The 15518-nt window shown below is 46.4% G+C and overlaps 1 protein-coding gene across 1 annotated transcript in view; it reads right to left on the reverse strand.

Annotated features, from left to right (window-relative positions):
• Positions 1 to 15518, reverse strand: part of HSF5 (heat shock transcription factor 5) — a 43455-nt gene that overhangs the window by 27269 nt on the left and 668 nt on the right. Inside the window, exon 2 of the mRNA XM_073614351.1 lies at positions 6970 to 7341. Coding sequence (XP_073470452.1) covers positions 6970 to 7341 — 372 coding nt within the window. The remainder of the gene's footprint in view (positions 1 to 6969; positions 7342 to 15518) is intronic.

Raw genomic sequence — 15518 nt, forward strand, 5'->3', positions numbered from 1 at the left:
CTTTTATTCCTATTACAAGGAATGGAAACATCCCTTGTGATAGAAAAAAAGCCAGGTCCTCTTAAATATGAGATCTGGTGTCAAAAAGACCTCAGATCCATATTTACACTAAAATGCAATAAAAAAAAAAAAATGTTGTCATTTAAAAAAAAAATGACCCTTTAAGAGCTATGGGCGTAAGTGACGTTTTGACATCGCTTCCGCCCTGCAATGGTATGAAGACGGGTGGAGGCCATCTTCCCCCCACTCGTCTCCATGCCACTGAGAAGAAAGGATCCAATCGCCTCCGCCGCCGTCGATGGCTTCGGTAAGCGGCGAGCACCGGAGCGCGGTGGGAGGGGGATCTCTCCCACCGCCGATAAAAGTGATCTCGTGCCGAATCTGCCGCAGAGACTACTTTTATCTTGAAGTGGACCGCCGGCCGAAGAAGAGGATATCGGGGTTATGGCAGCTAGCTGCTGCCATAACAACGATTTTCCTCTTCAAACTTAGGAAGTATAACGGAGTGCGGCGGTCTGTAAGTGGTTAAACTGCTCCCTCCCCACTCCTAGCACCTATACTATCTAACCTGTGTTAAAAAAGATGTAAATACTTACCTATTTTCAGGCCGCTCCCATCATGTGATCTCCTCTGTGTCAGCCAGCGACCAGCTACAGGGGAGAGGAGAGAGCACCCGGCAATGGCTGGAATACCTGAGTGGTGATGTCACCCATAGGCTTATTATGGCATATTCATTGTAGGCACTCCCTCCTCTCCCCTGAAGCCGCCGCTAGCTGACACAGGGGAGCCGATCATATAGCCTGACTGGAGTGGTCTGAAAATAAGTAAGTATACAGATCTTTCTTCCACATCTTAGTTAGTATAACTGTTATGCCGAGTACACACGGTTGGAATTTCCAACAACAAATGTTCGATGTAAGCTTGTTGTCGGAAATTCCGACTGTGAGTAGGCTCCATCGGACATTTGTTGTCGAAATTTCCGACAACAAAACTTTGAGAGCTGGATCTCAAATCCATTGTCGTAAATTCCGATCGTGTGTACACAAATCCGACGCACAAAATTCCACGCATGCTCGGAATCAAGCAGAAGAGCCGCACTGGCTATTGAACTTAATTTTTCTCAGCTTGTCATATGTGTTGTACGTCACCGTGTTCTTGGCGATCGGAATTTCCGACATTTGTGCGACCGTGTGTATGCATGACAAGTTTGAGCCAACATCTGTCGGAAATAAATCCAGGATTTTGTTGTCGGAATGTCCGATCGTCTGTACACAGCATTAGGAGGGGGAAGGAGCAGTTTTAAGATTAGTTAGCTTCATCCCAGAATATTACTTTAAATCATGATCTGCCTAGGACAGGATTGTTTCTACCTCTCATGTCCTGGCGAGACTTCTGATTCCTCCCTGATGGTTGATGTACGTCACTGCGGTGGCATTATCAGACTGAACCCTGATCTGATGACCCTCCAGTAGGGATGTCCAGCGTTACAGGGACAACCAAGTCACTTGAAGTCCCAAAATTGTAATCAGAAGATGAGATTTCGCAGACATCCAAGACTGCTGCACTGGTAAGGTGTCCAGCACTCCTCTTCAGCCCAACACGCTGGCATCCATTTTGAGGAATTTTTATGAGACCAGAAGAACTTCTCCAACTCCAGAGCAGCACCCTGGCCTGGTGGCTCAGACACAACCTAGTCTTCAGTGCGAAGTGAATCAATCTGTCCACAAACTGAACTGACTTGTCCCATAATGAGAGTATGTTGTGTTGCAGGTGTCTGAAGTGGTACTGGGAATAATGGGACTGCCTAAAAATAATTTACCATCAGCCACAGAACTCTCATGCAGAAGCAGAGATTTGGGTAACTTCTGAATTAAAGAGTCCGAGCCTGGGAGTACAGTTTGATGTTTCTCATGTGGAGGAATAACTCTGGCTTAAGCTGTTTCTAGGAGAAAACCCAGATATTCAATGCAATAAGTCAGTTCCAGCGCTGACTTCTGAAGGTTTAGGACCTAGCCGAACCTTTACGAGGTCTGGGTGGCTTAATCTACACTGTCAGCTAGAACCTGTGCTGACTGATTCCTCAACAGCAGGTCATCCAGATAAGCCACAATGGGTGTGTCCTTGGAGCATATCAAGGCCAGCACAGGGGCCAGGGCCCTGGTGAACACTCAAGGTGCAGTGCATAAGCTAAATGGCAGGCCACAAACTGGAAGTGCTGGGAACCCACAGCAAGTAATGCAGGTATGCATACTAGAAGACAGAGAGGGACTATGACTAACCTAGTGGAATTCAGGAAGGATTTCTGTGCTCGAATGTACTGTATGTTGTAAACTTTAGAGTTTTGAGATCCATAATATAGTAGATACCCCCTTTTGGTTCGTAAACGGGAGACCTGGAGTGGAACCTCTTAAAATTGTTCCAACACAGGTACTGGGGCAATGACCCCTTACTACAGAAGACCTGCAAGGACTGTGATGCAGTGACACAGGCAGGTTGAAAAACACAAAGTGAGGAGGAGAATGGGAACAGAATTATAGCTTGCAGCACCTGGAAACCACCTCCGCACCCAAGCATCTGAGATGCTTGTTGTCCAAATGTCTACAGAAGCTAACACATGTCTCCCCACTTTGGAAAGTGGGAGCACTTCCTTATGCTGAAGAAGGTTTGAGGGGGAGGGTTGGGGTTTGGGGGACTTGGAAGTCCAGGGTTTGAGAGAGGACTGGGTGTCAAGCAGACTGTTCCTAGCCTCTGAGGAGGACTGAGACCTAGGTTTCTTCTTCTGCTGGGAAGAATGGGTACTTCTGCTGCCTGTGGCATCTATGATAAGATACACTGTTCCAAAAAAGGGCATGCACAGCAGACTTTTTTTATGTCACTTCTGCAGTCCAACAGTTCAGACATAGAGTTCTTTTTAGCTTAACTGACGGGAGACTCATACTGTAATGAGACAGATAGCAACCAATCTTTTCATGGGGCCTTATGCCAGTCTGCTAAAATTTGGCAGACTAGTGTCATCGTCAGGACATGTTGTAAAGCATGGCCTGTTAGAGAAACAAAGTTTCACTTGTTGTTGGGGTCCTTAAAGGAGTTGTAAAGGCAGAAGGTTTTTTACCTTAATGCATTCTATGCATTAAGATAAAAAGTCTTCTGTGTATAGCAGCCTCCCCAGCACCCGCTAATACTTACCAGAGCCCCATCTCTGTCCAGTGATGTCCACAAGTCCCTTGGCCATCTGGGGTTCTCCCTCCTGATTGGCTGAGACACAGCAGTAGCCATTGGCTCCCGTAGCTGTCAATCAAAGTCAGTTAGCCAATCAGCGGGTGGAGAAGGGGTGGGGCAGAATGGCACCTCCGTGTCTGAATGGACACACAGAGCTGCAGCTCGGCTTGGGTGCCAGCTTGCTGTGGGGGGGCACTCAACAGGAGGGAGGGGCCAGGAGCAGCGATGAGGGACACAAGAAGAGGAGAATGCAGGCTGCCCTGTGCAAAACCACTGCACATAGGAAGTTAGTATAACATGTTTGTTATTTAAAAAAAGTCCGAGCCTGGGAGTACAGTTTGACGTTTCTCATGTGGAGGAATAACTCTGGCTTAAGCTGTTTCTAGGAGAAAACCCAGATATTCAATGCAATAAGTCAGTTCCAGCGCTGACTTCTGAAGGTTTAGGACCTAGCCGAACCTTTACGAGGTCTGGGTGGCTTAATCTACACTGTCAGCTAGAACCTGTGCTGACTGATTCCTCAACAGCAGGTCATCCAGATAAGCCACAATGGGTGTGTCCTTGGAGCATATCAAGGCCAGCACAGGGGCCAGGGCCCTGGTGAACACTCAAGGTGCAGTGCATAAGCTAAATGGCAGGCCACAAACTGGAAGTGCTGGGAACCCACAGCAAGTAATGCAGGTATGCATACTAGAAGACAGAGAGGGACTATGACTAACCTAGTGGAATTCAGGAAGGATTTCTGTGCTCGAATGTACTGTATGTTGTAAACTTTAGAGTTTTGAGATCCATAATATAGTAGATACCCCCTTTTGGTTCGTAAACGGGAGACCTGGAGTGGAACCTCTTAAAATTGTTCCAACACAGGTACTGGGGCAATGACCCCTTACTACAGAAGACCTGCAAGGACTGTGATGCAGTGACACAGGCAGGTTGAAAAACACAAAGTGAGGAGGAGAATGGGAACAGAATTATAGCTTGCAGCACCTGGAAACCACCTCCGCACCCAAGCATCTGAGATGCTTGTTGTCCAAATGTCTACAGAAGCTAACACATGTCTCCCCACTTTGGAAAGTGGGAGCACTTCCTTATGCTGAAGAAGGTTTGAGGGGGAGGGTTGGGGTTTGGGGGACTTGGAAGTCCAGGGTTTGAGAGAGGACTGGGTGTCAAGCAGACTGTTCCTAGCCTCTGAGGAGGACTGAGACCTAGGTTTCTTCTTCTGCTGGGAAGAATGGGTACTTCTGCTGCCTGTGGCATCTATGATAAGATACACTGTTCCAAAAAAGGGCATGCACAGCAGACTTTTTTTATGTCACTTCTGCAGTCCAACAGTTCAGACATAGAGTTCTTTTTAGCTTAACTGACGGGAGACTCATACTGTAATGAGACAGATAGCAACCAATCTTTTCATGGGGCCTTATGCCAGTCTGCTAAAATTTGGCAGACTAGTGTCATCGTCAGGACATGTTGTAAAGCATGGCCTGTTAGAGAAACAAAGTTTCACTTGTTGTTGGGGTCCTTAAAGGAGTTGTAAAGGCAGAAGGTTTTTTACCTTAATGCATTCTATGCATTAAGATAAAAAGTCTTCTGTGTATAGCAGCCTCCCCAGCACCCGCTAATACTTACCAGAGCCCCATCTCTGTCCAGTGATGTCCACAAGTCCCTTGGCCATCTGGGGTTCTCCCTCCTGATTGGCTGAGACACAGCAGTAGCCATTGGCTCCCGTAGCTGTCAATCAAAGTCAGTTAGCCAATCAGCGGGTGGAGAAGGGGTGGGGCAGAATGGCACCTCCGTGTCTGAATGGACACACAGAGCTGCAGCTCGGCTTGGGTGCCAGCTTGCTGTGGGGGGGCACTCAACAGGAGGGAGGGGCCAGGAGCAGCGATGAGGGACACAAGAAGAGGAGAATGCAGGCTGCCCTGTGCAAAACCACTGCACATAGGAAGTTAGTATAACATGTTTGTTATTTAAAAAAAACAAGCCTTTACAATCACTTTAAACAAACTGTAGCTGCATCCTCTACAGCAGGGATATGCAATTAGCGGACCTCCAGCTGTTGCAGAACTACAAGTCCCATGAGGCATAGCAAGACTCTGACAGCCACAAGCATGACACCCAGAGGCAGAGGCATGATGGGACTTGTAGTTTTGCAACAGCTGGAGGTCTGCTAATTGCATATCCCTGCTTTACAGGGATCATCAAGGCTTTGAGACAGGACATTGTTGGATTCACAGCAAGGGCGGCCCACTTTTGAACAAAGTCCCCCACAAATGGGTACATGGCTGCAATTTGGGAGGAGCGAACAGCTTGTCAGGGTTCTTCCATTCTCCAAAAAGTATGATTGTGATCAGTGTGTACCAGAAAGGTCTTAGCAGTCTTATGGATCCTAAAAGAGACAAGAATGACGCCAGCACTGGTAGAAGCTGCAGGATAATCTTCAAGTTTTAAAGTGGTGCAAACTCTGTCAGTGGCCCGAGACTCCTCTGGTGTAGCATCATCCATTAAGAACCCTTATAGACTGCCTTAGACAGAGTTTCGATGGCTGAAGGTTCACAGGCTAATCTGAAAGTTGCAATTTGGCCCATATAGGCCTGCATGACTGTGGTTAAATCCTTCTGCGAAAGAGCCGAGGAGGGGGACACACCTGATGGAGCTAGAGAAGACTCAGATGATGTCATAGACTGAAGCAGAGGGCAACGTTTCAGGCTGACAGAGATCGATCGAAGATAGATTGCATTTGCATTCAGAGCAGCAGCAGGAAGATGCTTCCTTAGTGGTAAATGGTGGGAAAAAGAGTAAAGAACACATGTGCAACAGTCCACCCAGCACTCACTCCCTTAGCACTTCCTCTTCCACAGTAAATTGACTAATAGTGGGAATTCCAAATGGCTCAAAGCAACCCTACTAGGATCTAAGGCATAGGGGATATGTACCTAAAAAACTTCAACAAAATTTTGAATATGTTTCTCCAACAGCTTGCTCCTCTCCCCTTACTGCTGTTTCCCCTGCTTCTATTACCAGTAATTTTAGTGTAGTGGTATCTGATGCTTACTAAAACTGTGAAGTTATGCAAATTGCACATACATTCTGCCTTGTGTCATACACTCTGCACTCCTCTCCTGCACATGATGCTGGCTGTCATACCTGCAACACTCCTCTGCTGCACATACCGATTATTTCCATACCCTGCACACAGCGATCCTACAAATACTTCCCGCTATCATAACCTCCAAACTCCTTTCCTGCATGTACTGCTCTCGACCATATCCTCTGCACTACTCTCCTGCACATTTTGTATACTTTCTTACTCTCAACACTCCTTTCCTGCACATACTGGCTAATATCATGCCCTTCGCAGCTCTTCTGCACATAGTGGAAACAAAGCTTCTCGTACTCCTCTTTAGCACATATTGCCTTACATAAGTCAGCACATACTAACTTCTGCCACTCCTTTCCTACATATTGGACAGTCTCATACTCTCTGCACTTATCTCCTGCACATACTACCACCACTCACTATCATATCTTCCATTGCTCCTCTCCTGCAGATAGAAAACTTTTTAATTCCTCCTTCATTACAAAATTTTACATATTATTTCTTCTTCCTATTGACACTTCTGTATGTAAAACTCTTTGCAATATCCTAAATTTCACCAGTTCTGAAAGAAACATGTTTTTGCTTATCTATATATAAAATATATTTGATGAATGCTTCCAGCAGAACATCTTGTCTAAAGACTGAAGACTCACCTGCTGGATAATATGCACTAGGATACTGCATGGAGAGTGAGCTTCCATAATTCTGTACAGATCCCATCATGACAGAGTGACCTTGCTGGACATGAAGAGAAGTGGCAGTGGACTGCAGTGTATATGCAACTTGAGTTGGAACTTGCTGGATGAGAGGAAAAAGGGCTGGCCTTTCTGGGAATGGTGATGGAACACTTAAGTACCCTTGATGAGGTCCCACTGAACTTGGCAACATCTTAGTAGACACTGGCATATCAACAAACTCTTTTATAGAAGACGCAGAATGGCTTTGGGATACCGGACCAGCATAGGGATATAGAGAAATATTTTCTTGCTTAGGAAAATGCTTATTCTTTTCCAATGGCATTAGACCTATAGATCAGAAACAGCAGAAATTAGATAAGTCAGGTAATAAAAATATTAAACTTAAGAAACAACTCCACTTATGCATTCCTCTTTTGTGTGTAATTTTTTAAATAATTTTTACTTTGGAGTCACACTTAGGGAGGTGAGGGACGGGGCAAGCCCTGCTAACTGTCATCCTTATACAATAAGAGCTCTTCAGCAGCCAGTAAGGGCAAAGCCCAGTTGACTGCCATCCCCTTAACCAATGAGAGTGCCTCAGTAGCCAAAAAGGCAATCTGATTGGAGAGATGAATGACTGCTGATGGTCATGCCTAAATCAAAAAAGCAATAATGTTAATTGGATCCTGTCTAAATTGTCCCTAGTATGTATGAATGTGAGTTAGGGACCTTAGATTGTAAGCCCCTTGAGGGTAGGGACTGATGTGAATGTACAATGTATATGTAAAGCGCTGCGTAAATTGACGGCGCTATATAAGTACCTGAAATAAATAAATAAATAAATAATGCAAACCTGTAGTAGTGGTAAATCAGTGGCCACCTACCTTTTCCAGTGTAGGATAAATAATAAATCAGGTCTCATAGCTTCTTAAGGGGAACATAACAGTATGAGTTAACAAAGCACAATAGTTAAAATGTATGTCCAATAAACCTACTTTTCCTAACTTTGGAACCCATGTCAGGCTTTTTGGGAGTCTGTTAGAGAGATTTATCCTCACTTCCATTCCTGCTGACAATGTTTTACCAGACAAAAAGTGAGGGTAAAACCGGCCATACCTGGATCGAAATTTGGCAAGTTCAGCTGGAACAGGCCAAGATATGATCCATTTGTGGGCAGGCTGATTGTACCCAAGTCGATCTATCAACTGACTTGGGTATAAGCAGCCTTTCTGACTTTTTGCATGCGGCTATAGCTGCTAGCAGTAGACATTGGGTCCTGCTGACCAGGAAGTCTCCCCCCGCCAGCAGAACACAATAGCACTGCAGGAGGCATTCCCCCAGCAATACTGACTGTGTTGATGGTGGAAATGAGCAATTTTCTTTCCTTCCACCCATGGTGGAAGAAAGAAAACCATATCATCTATGGGCTGCTTTACTTTTCAACAGTGACACAGACAAAAAAAAAAAAAAACGTTAATACAGTAGGGGAAGTTTAGAAGTCCTGGCAGATTTTTTTTTCTGTCTGTGTCCCTGTCATAAGTTATCCCCCATTATCTGTTTGGTCAGCAGGAGAGGAAGTGGGGGTAAATCTCTCTAAGGCTCGATTCACATCTATGCATGTTGCTTTTGAGCGTTTCTGCAGTGCTTTTTGTGGTGTTTGCCGCGTTTTTGGACGCGTGGTTTTCGTCTTTTTACAGTGTATATACCTGGTTGCTAAGGAGGGGGCCGGGAAGCCGGCCGCCGTGTACTTAACAACCAATGAGTCATCAGCTGTTAGCGGGCTTCCCCACTGACAGCTGAATGTGAAAAGAAAGAATTGCCGGCTAAAAAAAATAGAGAAAAAAACCCAGCATGGGGACCCCTCCAGGTCCATACCAGGCCCTTGGGTCTAGTATGGATTCGGAGGGGACCCCCCACGCCAAAATGTAAAAACAAAATAGGGTGGGCCCCCCCCCCCAAAATCCATAGCAGACCCTTATCCAAGCATGCAGCCTGGCAGGTCAGGAAAGGGAGGAGACAAGCAAGCACCCCCCCATCCTGAACCATACCAGGCTGCATTTCCACAACATGGAGGGGTGGGTGCTTTGGGGCACCCCAAAGCACCTTGCCCCCATGTTGATGGTGACAAGGGCCTCTTCCCGACAACCCTTGCCCCGTGGTTGTGGGGGTCTTATCGGAATCTGGAAGCCCTCTTTAACAAGGGGGCCCCCAGATCCCGCCCCCCCATCTGAATGGGTAGGGGTACATTGTACCCCTACCCATTCACCAAAAAAAGTAGTGTAGTGTGACAAAACACAAAAGACCCCGACACCCCCCCATGTTGAGGGCATGCAGTCTGGTTCAGGAGAGGGGGGGGGCCCCTCGCTCGTCCCCTCTCTTACCTGACCTGCTGGGCTGCATGCTCGGCATGAGTCGGTCTGATGACTCATCGGTTGTTAAGGACGCGGTAACTGGCTTCCCGGCCCCCTCTTTAGCAACCAGCTATATACAGTGTAAAAAAAAAAACGCAAAATTGCGGTATTGAAGTCTATTACATGCAAAATTGCGGTATTGAAGTCTATTACATGCAAAACGCTGTATTTTGCCGGAAAAAAAAGTACCTGACCCTTTCCAAAAACGCAGAGGCACAAGAATGCATTGATGTGAACGTGTTCAATAGGAACCCATGCTAAAAAATGTCCCTGCATTTCTGCAAAATGCATAAAAAATGCATTAGCGTGAATGGAGCCTAACAGGCCCCCCCCCCCCCACCCAGTATAGCACTAGCAAGTTTGAATCCTTCCCGACTTTATCCAAAACTAGAAAAAATATCTGGCTGGAAATATACTTTAAACAGACATTGTCAGCTTGCCCCCTCCACAAGTTTTATTCACCTTATCAATGCTAGCTTAGCTCACCACTCCTGCGTTCGTCACAGCTGGTGACAATACTCATTGCTTCTGCTTTCAGGAAGAATGTGACATTGCTCAGGTCCACCAGCCATCTGCTGTCCCCTTAGCACCTGACACCAGCCATTCCCTTGCATTTTAGGTCTGATTGCAGAGGAGGTAGGAGCTGCCATTGAGCGCTGGTAAGGTACTTATAACATGGATGGAGGGCTCTTGACAAAGACACTGACACTTTGGCCGTTATTGACAAGGTGACAGAATCCCTTTAAAGCAAACCTTCAGGCTGGGTTCACATTGCAGCACGGAGCAGCTCACAGCAGAGATCTGGTGCGTCCCTGTTCACTGTTTCAGGTCCAATTTCAGGTCCGAATTTGTGTCTGAATTCAGACCTGAAACAAACCAGAAGACGCACAGGACTCCTGTACAATTCGCACCAGAACCGCTACGAAGATGTGTGAACCGTTTCCATTGAGAGCTGGTCACAATCTCCTGACATGCGAATTGGATGCGGAGAAATACGAATCCAATTCGCAATAGTGTGAACCCAGCCTAAAACTTTAAAAGGTAAACATTATGCCAACATATAGACACCACAAGATGGTTGATATCACTCTTAAAATCCTCTCAGTGTGCCTACTTAATTAACACTGAACTCCAGGCTGATCCAAAATAAAATCAAGAAATAAATGTCTGTCTAGCTTTGGAGGGTATTAACAGAGAGTAATACTAATCTTACTTCCATGGTCTTGCAGCAGCCGGTGTTCCAGTCTTCTCTCCCATCTCAGAATGTGGTCGGACACTCTAAATTATATCATACAATGGAGGACCAGTGGTAACCACTGGTCCTGCATTGTGTATGATGACTCTAACAAGAGTGTACACAATGACCCGAGAAGAGGAGTGTTTTGGGGGAACAGATCACCAGTACTTGAAATGGCGGAGAGGAAGCCCGAGGATCCAGCTTCTTGGATGAGCTTTACCAACTGATAATCCCCTGTCTCCCAACTCTCATTGGATAACAGTAGCATATTAGTGCACAGTGCTTTGACATGATGTCAGTGAAAAGTCAGTTTCCAGTAGGGCTCCATTCACACTAACGTGTTTTTTGATGCATTTTGCATAAATGCATGGGAATTTTTTAACATGGGTTCCTATGGAACATGTTCACATCAATGCATTTTTGCATTTTTGTACCTCTGCGTTTTTGGAAAGGGTCAGGGACTTTTTTTCATGCAAAATGCAGCGTTTTGCATGTAATAGAATTCAATGGACCAGCATCAAAAATGCAAGTACAGCGATTTTATAGCATTTTTGCTGCGTTTTTGACGCGTTTTGCATTTTTTTTTTTTTAGACTGTATACAGTCTAAAAAAAACTGTAAAAAAAAAAAAAAAACCAACCGCAAAACGCGGCAAAAACGCCGCAAAAATGCTGCTCAAAAACACGGCAAGCACCACAAAAAACACTGCAGAAACGCTCAAAAGCAACATGCATAGATGTGAATTGAGCCTTACAAAGTGAAACTGAATCAGAAATACTGTTTTTTTTAGAGGTGCTAGCCCTTTACTTTAAAGTATTTGTAGACTTTTAGGGCTGGTTCACACTGGTGCGATGTCAGAGATCGGATGTGATTCGCACCGCACTGCAGTAAAAAATCACATGAGATCTCTGTGCGATGCGATTTCAGCCATAAAGATCGTATGGCTGAATTTGCATCAAACTCGCACAGGACCCTTTTTTTTGTCCGCAGCAAAATCGGATCGCACGGGTGTTCACACCCATGCGATCCGATTCCTGTCCGAGTTTGCAGATCGCACTGCAATCTGCAAACTGATTTGGGGGTGTCATTAACTTTTACCTGACACTCCCAGCAGTTCGCATAGGGCAGTGTGAACTGCCACCGAGAAACATGCGATGCGGGAACCCGCAGTGGATTCGCAGTGTGAAGCGGCCCTTACATATACCCAGCGAGATGACTGGCCTCAGGTGATACACAGAGATGAAACAAATCCTCCTACATAAGTTTTACCTGTTTATCCAATCTTCTCTCTGAAGAGCTGAAGTTACACTCTGCAGATCTCAGTAAGGAGAGCCCTAAGAGCTAATTGGAGGGGAGGGAAGGGAACCCCCCCCCCATTCACACAGCACACAGGAGCAGAGCTGAAAGTGTCAATAAGCTGGAAGTCCCTCCTCTGTCACCATTTTTCTCTTGATGTCCATAAAACTTGTCAGATGTGATTCACACTGATAGCAGAGGAATGAAGCAGCATCATACAGAAAAGACACTTAGTGCTCTTAATTGAGAAAAGTACACACTATAGCAGGGGTATTGAAATAAAATTCAAGGAGGTCCAGTCACTAAAATTTTCTTCTGAGGTCCGAGCAGACATGGACCTGCCATCGGCATGCTCAGCAGGGATCAGTGGAAGCGATCCCCCCACTGAGCAAGCGAATTCCGCTTCATGGAGGTGCCCGTGTGAAAGAAGCCTCATTGCCGTGCCCACAATGCAGCAAATTTAACTCGAAATGTTACATTTGGTAGGTAGTGCCGCTTGCTAAATGCACCCATTGAGGTCAATGAGCCTGCATCGCAACCTTGTGGCAAACACTTGCCATGCAGTTGTGGCATGTTATTTAAAGCAGAGCTCCACCCAAAAGGGGAAGTTCTGCTTTAAGGACTCGCCCACCGCTTCTCTTGAACAATTGGCACTTTTGAGGAGTGGGGTGGAAGCGGGAACCTGATTTTGATAGATACCCGCTCCGACCGCCTGGGCGATCAGAGCGGAAGTTCTTCTCCATCCTCCCCCACCTTCCTGCAGTCTTCTGGAAAACGTGACAGGACCCAGAAGACTGCATCCACCATTCATGATGCGTATCGCTGCTCGCACATGCGCAGTGGGCACCTGGCTGTGACAGCTTGAGCCCATATTTAAGATGCCGGCACAGAGAAGAGAAGACAGCGGGTGAGACCGACTTGGGTGAGCACACGGCTGGATCGTAGGACAGGTGAGTGGCTGTTTTTTAAAAGTCAGCAGCTACAGTTTTTTTTTTCCACAGGAGACTGGAATTCTGCTTTAAGTGCAAAATACCCCATTGGGGCCCACCACAGATCCCTTTTTCAGAGAGGCAGTAAAATCCACTGCTTATGTGAAAAGACTCTAATGCCCTGTACACACGACCGGTTTTCCCGTCGGAATAAACTCTAATGCCCCGTACACACGGTCGGATTTTCCGATGGAAAATGTCCGATCGGAGCGTGTTGTCGGAAATTCCGACCGCGTGTGGGCTCCATCGGACATTTTCCATCGGATTTTCCGACACACAAAGTTTGAGAGCAGGAGATAAAATTTTCCGACAACAAAATCCGTTGTCGGAAATTCCGATCGTGTGTACACAAATCCGACGGACAAAGTGCCACGCATGCTCAGAATAAATAAAGAGATGAAAGCTATTGGCCACTGCCCCGTTTATAGTCCCGACGTACGTGTTTTACATCACCGCATTTAGAACGATCGGATTTTCCGACAACTTTGTGTGACCGTGTGTATGCAAGACAAGTTTGAGCCAACATCCGTCGGAAAAAATCCTAGGATTTTTTTGTCGGAATGTCCGAACAAAGTCCGACCGTGTGTACGGGGCATAAAGGTTTTTCCGGTGGAGTTCCGCTCAAGCTGTCTTGCATACACGCGGTCACACCAAATTCCGACCGTCCAGAACACAGTGACGTACAACACGTATGACGGGACTAGAAAAAGGAAGTTCAATAACCAGTAGACCATAGCTTCCGTCTCGTACTTGCTTCAGAGCATGCTTCGTTTTTGGTACGTCAGAACAGCATACAGATGAGCGGTTTTCCCGATAGGAATTGGTTCCGTCTGAAAAATTTAGAACATGTTCTCTTTCTAGGTCCATCAGAATTTTCAAAGTAAAAAGTCCGATGGGGCATACACACGGTCGGAATATACGATGAAAAGCTCCCGTCTGACTTTTTTTGTCGGACATTCTGCTCGTGTGCACGTGGCATTAGTGTCAGTTCACACCAGATACAGTTCCGTGTGCTTTTTTCTGCACTAAAAATGCATGCACAGTATTTTCCATGTATTCCAATGGCTCTAGTTCACACCATTTCAGTCAGTTCCGGTCAGTTTCCGGTGCACAAAAAAATAGTAGAGCGTGCTGCATTTTTTCTGCACAGAACTGAACTGGAACATAGCAAATTGTATCAAAAACGCAACTTCGTTGGAACTGTGTGGTGTGAACTGTAAGCAAAAACTGATGAGAATGTATCCGGAGTGCATTTTTGTGGAGTGAACCGGCCATAAAAATGCATACACAGTGTTTTCCATGTATTCCAATGGCTCTAGTTCACACCAGTGCAGTAAGTTCCAGTCAGTTTCCGGTCAGTTTCTGCACTGGAAACTGACCTGGAACTGACTGCATTGATGTGAACTAGAGCCAAAGAAAGATTTTCCCCACCTGTTCTGGTGACAACTCAAGGTTTTGGATTTATCCTCACCATCAGTCCCAGCGATAGCGGTTACAAGAAAAATAGAGACACTCATTCCTTCTAAAGCCTGGCTCCCTTTCTCATGTTCTGCAGCAGGCCCCCTTCCTGCAATCTTGGGGCCCCCGCACGGTGGCAGAATGCCAGGGCCAAGTCGCAAGTGCGACCTTTGCAACCCTGGTAGTTCCACCACTGACCTTATTTTTACTAGGGGCATTTTGGAGGATGTAATGGGGCACTCTGGAGGATATAAGGGGGCACTTCCAGAGTGTCCCCTTACATCCTCCTCCAGAGTGCCCCCTTGATGCCTCTGCAGTGCCCCCTTACATCATCCAGAGTGCCCCCCTACAGCCTCCAGAGTGCCCCCAGACATTATCCGGAGTGCCCCTTACATCATCCAGAGTGCCCCCTTAGTGCTTTCAGAATTCCCCCTTAGTGCCTTTAGAGTGCCCCTTTACATCATCCGGGGTGCCCCCTTATCCTTCTCCAGAGCTTAATCTGAATCTGAAATTTATGCTGTCAGTATGAGCAATGTAAAAGTCCAGGCACTCACCAATCACCTCCTTTTCCCAGTGTCATTGTGGGCTTCGGCTCTCAGGGAGGCAAGCAAGTGCAGATATTGTGTACAGCGGGCCGCCCGCAACTTGCAAGCCGCCAGGCTGGCAGTAAAACACTTTTAAAAAAATGTCCTTGCTGGTGACTCGGAACTGTGCATGTGCAGTTCTGAATTTAGCCGATTAGCGTACCGCCGAGCTCGGTCTCTACTTGTGTGGTGGGGTGTGTGAATATAAGCCACACTCCACTGCCTGATCCGAGCCCAGCAGTTCTCCAATTGGCTACTTCCGAAACTGCACATGTGGAGTTCAAAGACGCTGACAGGACATTTTTTACAGGTGCTTTTCTCATTTTTACGGACAGGAGAAAAGAGCCTGTTAACATTGCCCCAGACATGTGGCCGTCTTGGGGCCCCCCACAGTGGCGGAGCGCCAGGGCCCGGCTGCAAGTGTGACCTGAGCGACCCTGGCAGTTATGCCATTGCCTCACATGTTTATTCTCTCCTCTGATGAAGCAGTTCTGATCTCAGTATTTGAGAGCTCATTCCTGTGTTGATGAAGGTGAACAGTAACAGCTAGG

The sequence above is a fragment of the Aquarana catesbeiana genome, linkage group LG02 (assembly GCF_042186555.1).
Source record: "Aquarana catesbeiana isolate 2022-GZ linkage group LG02, ASM4218655v1, whole genome shotgun sequence".
Lineage (NCBI taxonomy): Eukaryota > Metazoa > Chordata > Amphibia > Anura > Ranidae > Aquarana > Aquarana catesbeiana.